The sequence below is a fragment of the Triticum urartu genome, chromosome 2, assembly GCF_003073215.2.
Source record: "Triticum urartu cultivar G1812 chromosome 2, Tu2.1, whole genome shotgun sequence".
Taxonomy (NCBI): domain Eukaryota; kingdom Viridiplantae; phylum Streptophyta; class Magnoliopsida; order Poales; family Poaceae; genus Triticum; species Triticum urartu.
In genome coordinates this window covers 527805631-527815932 of record NC_053023.1, presented here as the reverse complement: position 1 = coordinate 527815932, position 10302 = coordinate 527805631, and the positions used below count along the sequence as shown (strand labels likewise).

General features: G+C 47.2%; 2 protein-coding genes across 2 annotated transcripts; one reads left to right on the top strand and one right to left on the bottom strand.

Moving 5' to 3' along the window:
* The first annotated feature begins 791 nt into the window (after positions 1–791).
* Positions 792–4749, top strand: LOC125538498 (potassium channel KOR2-like). The gene is made up of 11 exons (XM_048701777.1): positions 792–1099; positions 1320–1541; positions 1617–1680; positions 1816–2155; positions 2235–2530; positions 2632–2703; positions 2790–2888; positions 2987–3211; positions 3299–3487; positions 3723–3798; positions 4001–4749. The coding sequence occupies exons 1-11, from the start codon at positions 807–809 to the stop codon at positions 4393–4395; spliced, it is 2271 nt and encodes a 756-aa protein (XP_048557734.1). The 5' UTR covers positions 792–806; the 3' UTR covers positions 4396–4749.
* A 184-nt stretch (positions 4750–4933) lies between these two features.
* On the bottom strand, positions 4934–8404 carry LOC125538499 (PHD finger protein ALFIN-LIKE 4-like). Its single transcript, XM_048701778.1, has 5 exons — positions 8161–8404; positions 8042–8074; positions 7075–7303; positions 5700–5817; positions 4934–5606 (listed from the first exon to the last, which is right to left on the bottom strand). The coding sequence occupies exons 1-5, from the start codon at positions 8270–8272 to the stop codon at positions 5247–5249; spliced, it is 852 nt and encodes a 283-aa protein (XP_048557735.1). The 5' UTR covers positions 8273–8404; the 3' UTR covers positions 4934–5246.
* Between the last annotated feature and the right edge of the window lie 1898 nt (positions 8405–10302).

Sequence of the window (10302 nt, the reverse complement as noted above, 5' to 3'; positions counted from 1 at the left end):
GGCTGACAATGAATTTCGCCCGAGTCCCAAAATATTTGATGCTGACAATGAATTTCGCCTGTGTTGAGATCGCCTGGATCGATCCCACCAAACCCAAACCTTCCATAGTGGTACCCAAATTTAAACCAAGAGGATATGAACCTGGTATTGCACCTTCCCTCGCCCACTCAGTTGCTGTCATCTCAGTTCCTCCGTTCGCTTACAATTGGCATCGAATTCGATCAAACATTTCCGAGAGCATCCGGTGAAACACTGATGCAGTTACCATGAGCAGCAAGGGATCCGAACCTGATCAGACAAGATCCTCAATGCAGCTGGTGGATGGTGGCAACATGAGCTACCCATGTCCAGCTGATCCCAGCAGCAGGATCTTTGACTGGCACAAGTGATTGACCAGTACTTGAAGCTAAGATGACTAGACTGCAATGATGTAGCACTTTGCAGCATGATTCCTACACACCACTCATGCATGCAGTCAGTGCACAAGAAAGGCGTAACAGATTGGGCGGCAGATTAGTTTGTTTGTTTAGGCACAGTGGTACGTGGCTAGCTAGTGCTTGCACCATGCTGCAGCATGGAACAGCAGCAGCTTTGCAAGTGGTTTCCTTATAACCATTAAAAAGGTGATAACAGGAGGCGAGGTGGTGACACCATGCGTAACCGGAACTGAACCCGATCGCCCCCAGTTGGGCAAAGCCCCCAACAACCACCTGCATCGGCCGAATGCTAGTGCCGTCCGTTCGTGCAGTGCGGTGCCCAATCACCCCTTCTGCAACCAAAAGCTAGTGGCGTCTGCGCGGGGCCACATGTCCGGTCATATCTGTATATATGTGTGCAGCGCCCTGTGCCTGCATTGGACTGCTCAGAGCAACACATTTAACACTTGCAAGCTGTACAGAGAAGGCATGGAGAGGGAGATTGGTCCAGAGTATGAGCTGAACGAGATAGATGGCGGCACGTTGCATGGCTCTGTGGGGAGCAGGCTCTCCCTGTTCGCCAGGGAGTTCAAGTGGAGAAGCAGCAGCTGGCATAGCAGCAGCGCCTTGAGGCTCCCCAACAATTGCTATGGCAGCAGCTTTGTCATCGACCCCAATGGAAGGTACGTCCGTAAGATAGTGCTTAGAAGCCAGATAGTGCTGAAAAAGATGATCCAAATGTTGCATTCAAAATCAATGACTATTAACTGAGTGCTGGCCGATTAGAGAAGCTCTGCATGAGAACGATGAGAGATGCATACCATGCAGAGGCATGGAAGCATGGAGCTAGCTAGGCAGCCATGATTCTTGATGTTGAACGTGCTCTGCTCTGCTCTGCTGCAGATGGTACAGGATGTGGTCGAACATGATGTTCCTCTGGTCCATCTACTCCGTCTTCTACACCCCCTTCGCCTTCTGCTTCTTCCGGGGCATCCCCGAGCACCTGCTGGACCTCGAGTGCGTGCAGCTCATCTTCCTCGCCGACGTCGCCGTCCACTTCTTCCTCGCCTACCGTGACCCTCACACCCACCGGGTGGTCTACGACCAGCAGAGGATCGCGCTACGGTCAGAGCCTCTCACAATGAACTCAAGACGGAATGACATGTTTCTGAATTTCTGAAAGTGTTCTTGCCTTTTCAGCTACATCAAGGGCAGCTTCGCTCTCGACATGCTCGGATGCTTCCCCTGGGACGCAGTCTACAAGGTAAATTAACTTGGTTCACAATCTCAAGAACCAGTCCGATCAACATTTCTGCATCGGAAAGAATGAAAAAGAAGTTGATACACACACGAGACACCATGAGTCCATGACACCATTGCTGGCTCCTTGCGTGATCAGTTTACGGGGAGGATGGAGGTGGTGAGGTACCTGGTGTGGCTGCGGCTGTACAGGGCGAGGAAGATCCAGGGCTTCTTCAAGAAGATGGAGAAGGACATCCGCATCAGCTACCTCTTCACGCGGATCGCGAAGCTGGCCACCGTGGAGCTCTACTGCACGCACACCGCCGCCTGCGTCTTCTACTACCTCGCCACCACGCTGCCCCCGGCGCGCGAGGGGGGCACCTGGATCGGGAGCCTCGCCATGGGCGACCAGAGCTACATCAACTTCAGGAAGGTCGACCTGCTCACCCGCTACATCACCTCCCTCTACCTCGCCATCGTCACCATGGCCACAGTCGGTAATAAGCATTCTCGACGCCATGCATGCCCCATGTCGGTTGCAGTTCTTGATCTGACACAAGAAAAAAACATGTGCAGGCTATGGTGATGTGCATGCGGTGAACCCGAGGGAGATGGTGTTCATCGTGGTGTACGTCTCCTTCAGCATGCTGCTCGGCGCCTACCTCATCGGGAACATGACGGCGCTCATCGTCAAGGGGTCCAGGACCGAGCGGTTCCGGGACAAGATGACGGAGCTCATCAGGTACATGAACAGAAACCGGCTGTGCAGCGACATCAGCTCCCAGGTGAAGGCGCACCTGCTGCTGCAGTACGAGAGCAGCTACAAGAGAGACAGGATCGTCGACGACATACCCGCCGCGGTCCGATCCAAGGTACTGTTCAGGGCTTCAGGCTAGTTTTTCTCTGACCAAATAAATTTTCTTTTTGGAGCAACTTTAATCAGTTTGAGCATTTTGTTTTAAACTTCTCCCAGACACTGTACCTGGAAACGGTCTCAAAAGTGCACCTGTTCAGAGGATGCTCAGAAGACTTCCTGAGCCAGATTGTAAGAACTTGAGTAGACTCATGCTTGTCTCACTGCAGTTTATCTCAGGTGGACAATTCATCTAACTCTTCAGTTGATGGTTTCAGGTGGTTAAAATACAGGAAGAATTCTTCCTCCCCGGGGAAGTTATTTTGGAGCAAGGCACTGTAGTGGATCAGATATACATTGTGGCACATGGATGTCTGGTACTACTTTTCACTGAATTTTTCTCCATAAACCAAGAGAAAACACAACTCTGCTGTATTACTGACCTTCACCTATCATGTCCCATGTGATCTTACAGGAAGAGTTCGCCGCCGCCGGAGAAGGCGGATCAGAAGAGATCGTCTCAGAGCTGCTGCCCTACGACATAGTCGGCGACGTCGCCGTGATCTGCAACACTCGACAGCCATACACAGTTAGAGTCAGTGAACTCTGCAGCCTCTTGAGAATTGACAAGCAGTCCCTGACTAGCATCTTGCAAATGTACCTCAAGGATAGCCGTCAGATACTGAGCAACCTACTCAAGGTACATCCTAATTTAGCAGTAGAATCATAGTAAATGTTAGCATTTCGACGCAAAAAGATTGGCGGTACTGAAGCATTTCTTCTGCAGGGGAAACGAACAGAGTCAAAGGGGAAGCAACTAGAATCAGATATCACATACCTTATAGCAAAGCAAGAAGCTGACCTGGTCCTTGGAGTCAACAATGCTGCCTACCATGGAGATTTGTTTCGGTTGAAAGGCTTGATCGGTGCAGGAGCAGATCCGAGTAAACCGGATTACGACGGGAGGACCTCCTTGGTACGTGAACCTTTGCAGATCAATCATCAGTCAAATTACTACAGGAGTTCCACATGCTAACTAGTACTCCCTCTGTAAACTAATATAAGAGTGTTTAGATCACTACTTTAGTATTCTAAACGCTCTTATATTAGTTTACGGAGGGAGTACTAAAAGTTAACTGCAAAAATTATCAGTCAAGATTCTATTTGCACAGTAACAACTCTTCAACTTTTCCCACATCTTTTCCTTGCAGCATGTGGCTGCATCAAGAGGATACGAAGATATCGTCAGGTTCCTTATCCAGCGAGGAGCAAACGTCAACAGCATAGGTGCGGTTTCCTTTTTCTTTTTTTATTTACAGAAGCAGTTCAAAACAGTAGTACTCCCTCCGTCCGGAAAAACTTGTCCCAAACTTATCTCTCAAATGGGTGTATCTCGCACTAACTTGGTGCTAGATTCATCCATTTGAGGGACAAGCTTTTTTGGACGGAGGGAGTATGAAGCAACTAACACACACATCTGAAAATGCAGATAAGTCTGGGAAGTCGCCGCTGCTGCAAGCGGTGAAATCAGGGCACGAGAGGATCATCTCGCTGCTGGTGGCGCACGGCGCGGCGCTGAACCTGGAGGACGCAGGAGGCTACCTGTGCAGGGTGGTCGCCCAGGGCAAGATCGACCTGCTGAGGAGGCTGCTCAGGTTCGGCATCGACCCCAACTGCAGGAACTACGACCGGAGGACGCCCCTCCACGTAGCCGCCAGCGAGGGCCTGCACCTCGTCGCTGGGATGCTGGTGGAGTTTGGTGCTGACCTTGTGGCCGCAGACAGGTGGGGCAACACCCCGCTCGACGAAGCACAACGGTGCGGCTGCAAGCCGCTGGTGAGGATCCTGGAGCAGGCTAGAGCTGCTGCTGCTGCCGATCATTAGGTTCATCAAACCATTTGGCTGTAGTTCATGTAGGCTAGGGGTAGGAACTATTATTGGCAATCCAATATTCTTTCTGAGAGCATCTATCACGGATTCATTTCAAAGAGAAGTAGCACCCCAGATGCCATCGCAAAGATGTGTATCCAGTGTGAGAGTAACAATGGCAGGCAGAGCAAACGGATGGCATGTCAATTCACTAACCAACCATTTAATTACTAGAGAGGTGGGTTTTCACGCTCAACAATCCATCAAAACTACTCCATCTGTTCCTAAATAAGTCTGTGTAGAGATTTCATTATGAACCACATACAGATGTATATAGATGCATTTTAGAGTGAAGATTCACTTATTTTACTTTGTATGTAGTCCATAGTGAAATCTATACAAAGACTTATACTCCCTCCGTCCGGAAATACTTGTCATCAAAATGGATAAGAAGGGGTGTATCTAGAACTAAAATACATCTAGATACATCCTCTTTTATTCATCTTGATGACAAGTATTTCCGGACGGAGGGAGTATTTAGGAACGGAGGGAGTAGAAAGCAACAGATGGCCTACTCATACTACTACCAACATAGTACAGTACTACCCGTACTATGTCCCCTCAGATGATTTTGATTTGAAACGGTGTCAAAATTCAAAAAAAGGAGCACCACATTGGGATGTTTGAACCCAAGCCAACGGCCTGTACAAAGCCACCTCCTGTCCCCATCACCAGCCAAAATCCTAACATGTCACCAAGATAACGCAACAGCGGAGCAAACAGCATCGTTGGGAAATGAGAGATTTCCCATGGTTCAAGCATCACCAGTCACCACCATCACGAGTCGGAAGCTTTCATCATCACCGCTATATCGAGTCAGAAGCTTTCGTCGTGGCTTTGTAGCTGCAACCAGGGCACATGTAGTCCTCGATTCCGTTCGCCATCTCAGTAGTCACGCCAACACACTTGCCGTGGAACCACCTCTGACAGTGGTCGCAGCCAATCCATAGGTGCCCGTCGTTAGCGCTGTAGATCTCGTCGCAACCGGCACACTTGGTTATAGCTTGATCCTCGCCGCCCCCACCCTCTTTGCCACCATCCTCCTCCTTGAGCATTGGCCGGTCCTCCATTACCTTCCAGCTGTTGAAATTGGCGTAGTAATCTTCCTTGGGCATCGGCAGGGCCGGTGTCACCGGCTTGCAGTTAGAAGTGAATTGATTTGGTGGCTGGAATGGGATGCAGAATGAGTGATAATTGATAAAGCCTGTGTTTGATATGTACAACAAATAAGGAATGTCGTGTGGTCAGCGCATGTTAACCTGGGAGCTGGACTTATTTTTCCTGCTGCCGTTGGGGGTCTGTGCTTGCCTCTCATAGCTTCCTGTCACAGCTTCATAGACAGTGGGAAGACGATTGATCAACCTGAAGAGCTGTTCCCTGCAACCAAAATACAAGTGCCACTTCAGCACCATTATCAAACTCCATGATAGCAATCAGTACTTCGTTCCAAACTAAACACCGTACTCCGGATACACCTATCTAGGCTGGCATAGAAATGACATGCATCACAAAACAAGCTCCGTTCAGAAGCAAGAACGTAAAGGAGAACCAATGCCACATAGGTTCAGAACCCAGCACTATCATTGCAACTTTAGAAGACAGCAGCAGTTCATTAAGTAGGTATGATGGTTTATCTCAAGAAGTTGCACAAATCTGTCAGCATGAGTTGAAGTGAAAAGCAAATTGGTCCTCCAAGTTTGGTTCTTAGACAAGAACAAGCAGGAGGAATGTTGCCCATCTTACCTAAAGAAGGCCAAGTTTAAAAAACACATTACATCTAGCCCATTTTTGCCGAAGACAAAATGAATGGCTTGAAATGATAATGACAATACTGCAATCTATGCACCATAAAAAATGTGAAACTGTTGCAAAATTATCCGACAATCATGACATATACTACCTCCGTTCCTAAATATAAGACATTTTAGAGACTTGTACAGAGGGAGTAGAAGATACTTTAGGGGATATAAATACAATTGAAAATGTAAATGATGAAGCATTCGTCGATTGAAGTTAGAACATCACTATAGACAGTAAGAAATGCTTAAATACTGATGATTTCTTGAAATATACAGCAAGCTAGATAAGAATATCAGTACTGATACTTTCCACCAAATATAACATCCTCAGTACTGCTCCACTTACCATTTTGATCAGCTTTTTTCTTTGTTCAGACATCATTCAATTAGTAGAGGTTTATATTCAACTAGTGAAAATATTCAAATATTTATCAGAACACTCTGCACTTGTTGGGTTACAAGAATTGTAAAGAGGTGTATGCACCTAACAACTAATTCTAGGCTCTATGAGAAATAAGAAGGTAAAAGGGAGAAAAGGCATTTAAAAAAATAAGGTCCATTATCTGAGTGAATTATGACAAAGATTAGCAAAAGGGCCTAAGACTCACAGATTTACATACATTACAAATTCACATTGAGATATTTCCAAATGAAAATGAAATGAAATGTATGACACGGTGCTGAACGTCTTTGTGCATAGTAAGTTGTAGTAGCAAGCAAAGTATGGACTGTATCATGCAATACATTCAACACATAGAATGTCCTGCTTGGAAAAGAAATTGATTGTAAAAGAAAGGAAGAAATATAGCGTTTGCAGTAAAGAAAAGCAGCATACCTGCCAGCTCTGTCAAATGAGACACGACCCGCGTGGTAAAATGCTATGGACATTAACCATGCATCACTATGAATAGCTATCATAGATAGCCAAACTTTCTTGGGTGTAACATCACGAGCAAAGTTTATCCCACATACTGGCTCAGGAAGTTGAACAGGAACCTCCTCAGGTAGTTGACTCACTTCCCAGGTCCCATCAGGCAGTCCAACGAGGCACAAGGCCTTCTCGTCTGGCAAATAAAGGGTCATCACAAGTCAGAGTTGTGCCTACGAAGATGACAACTTTGTTCATTCCACAAGTAACCCAGAAAACGACATGACACAAAATGAGCATGCTAGTGCATGCAGTATCATTAATTTAATGAAAACCCACAAGCACATACAAGCTGATGCCGACACAGAGTACAGCAACACTACGCATTTTGCAGTGACACCCAACTACTGACAGAGGCAATTGGGAATTCGGGACTTCCAATTCTGCAGCACAATCCTTTGGCCACTCAAAGCTCAACAGGCCATTTCAATTTACCCGCATTGTTAGTATTCATGGCAATTTCTCCAATTTACAGCTGAATATAAGCAAAAGTGATGGTTAAATGTTCTGGTAGCGCAATCAGATAAGGCATACAGAATTTCCATTGCACCATATTATCACCAAACTCGTAATTCTCCCCTGATTTGACTCCCCAAATTTTAAATTTGACTCATCACTCATTAGCAAATTTGTTCCATCGGAGACTACCGGAATTACTTCATCAATCATTCCACTGGTAATGCAACGAAAACTGCCAATATTATGGAATCAGCAACTACATCGAGCATCACGAGGCAATCAAATAACGTCAGTGAAACTACATATTATTATTAACCTTGGGGTTGCCTATGTACATATTTCTACCTGCTAATAGATGGAAACCACAAATTCCATCTCCCCCAAAATCAACATCAGAAGAAGTAAGGAAACTCACCGGGGTCGCACTGCTGGTAGAACTCCTCCACATCTGCGGACCAATAAACAAATAAAACCAACCATCAGCGTGAAAAAACCCCGCACCAAAATCCACGCCAGAGAGGGGGGAGGGGGGACCTTCGGTGAGGGCCTTCACAATGCCGGCGCGGCGGCCGCGGTAGTGCCCGAAGACGAACTCCGGGGAGTGCCCGTTCGGGTGGACGGCAGGCGAGAGGATGCCGTCGGCCATCGCCGCCACACAGTGCGCGGCCAGCCGGAAATAGGGTTTTGATGGTGGAGGGGGAGGGGATTCCACTACTTGACCAATCAGAAGGAGCAGAGAAGCCGGGTGATTTATTACGTTCGTGGCTTCGCGAGAAAGCCGCAATTTGAGATTTTGAAGGTTGGCGAAGTGGGGCCGAGTGGAGATCATGAGTCCTCCATCTTTACGCCTGACTGTGAAGTCAGCTGTATTTTTTTAACACAGTATCACAAACGCAAGCGCTCATATATATATATATATATATAGAGAGAGAGAGAGCCTGTATTCATTTTACAACAAAGTATTTCGTTACGTGCACATACAACAAAGCAGTATATAAAGACACAAGATTAAATGTGAAAGAAGTCGGGCAATGATGTTATTAAAATTAATATTTTTTTTGAGAAATAATCTAACATTTTTAAGAAGTTGATCCCCACTACTACCTATTCTCTTATCATGCACAATGTCCACATCAGCAATCAACATGCAACCATCCACCTCTTTCCACCTAAGCAGTCTAGCCAAATTATCTATTCCATCGTGTGATTTAGTTTTCCTTTTCCTCTTCCTTTTGTAACCGATGAGAAATCTTAAGAGCCGTTGATTCGTTACGCTACTAGCAGGAGAACCCACCAGGCCACCACAGGCTGCCCACACGGGTGTTTCTCTCCTGACAACCTATCACTCCCTTTCCCCTCGGTGCAGTCCGGCGTGGCTGCCAGGGCCCCTCTCGCGCCCCTCCGACAGAATCTTTGGTCAGACTCCCTTTTGCGATTCTCCCGAACCGATTTGGTGCCGAGGAGAGATCCTTTCCCCCTGTCCACAATACGGCTTGGCAGCGGGATCCGATGTCTGTGTGATGGCGCTCTACCGGCACCGACCGCTGGTCCAACTCGCTGCAGCGGCTCTCTGGGATTATCTCTGGTTATTTCCCATGCCGGTGTTATGCATGCGTCCCCGTGGCGGCTTCCGTGGTGCCATGCTCCTCCTCTCCCTTCTCGATGTTAATTCCGATGAAGGTAACTCCGGCGTGGCTGAGAAGGTTGGCTTTGGTCAGTTCGTCGCATCGGACCAGCCTTTGGGGTCCGAAGCAGGTTTATTTCCAGCCTGGGAGGAGGCTCTGGTAGCCACGCCGACCTCAGCCAGTTCTCTGGAGCATGTATCGTCGTAAGTTCACCTGTCTATCTCCCTTCCATCCCGTCAGTTTGTTTTCTCATAATCAGTAACATAGCACATGATTTAATCCCTTGCATTCCATGTTGACCGGGCTATTCCTCTTCTCAGTGTGGATCCTGCGTCCATGGTCACACGGTCCTCCTCAGTTGCCGATCATATTCCGTGGTGCCATTGTAGGGAGCCGGCCTCATCTCATGGACTGGATGCGGGTGGTGGATCCAGCTCTCTGGTCAGTTGACCGGAATCCTCTGCTATGGGGTGGATGCGACGTCGGGCAGGACCGATGTTTGACAGAGACAACTTGGAGGGGCCACCTTGTTAATATAGATGTGACATTCCAATATAAAACAATTTTGGGTGCAATAGGTGCCATTGCTCGTGACTTAAAATGTAACTTTATAGCTATAGCTAATTGGTTCCTTCCACATATCAGTTGTGTTGATGCAGCAGAGATAACAACAATCAGAAACGAAATATACTTAGCAGGACGAATCGAGTGTAATAAGCTGATGATAGAATTTGACTGTCGTTTTGCAGTGGAAGCAGTTCAGCGGGGAGGTGAAAGCACAAGTGCTCCCTGGGTGATTTTGGTAATTAATGTCAACATATCTCTTGTTGGACTAATACTTCTACCTAGTATGTTTCAGACAAGTTCAACAATGGAGTGGCATGGACTAGAGGATGTGGAACCCCTTCAAGATGCTGAGAACAAAGGATTGGCTCAAGCTCAGGACTCTACATTTTATTTTAGTGATCCAAGATCACATTGATCCATAGGAAAGCCAATACTATTAAGAGGGGATGAGGTGTTGCCTAATGGCTTGTTTGCTCAAAGTGCT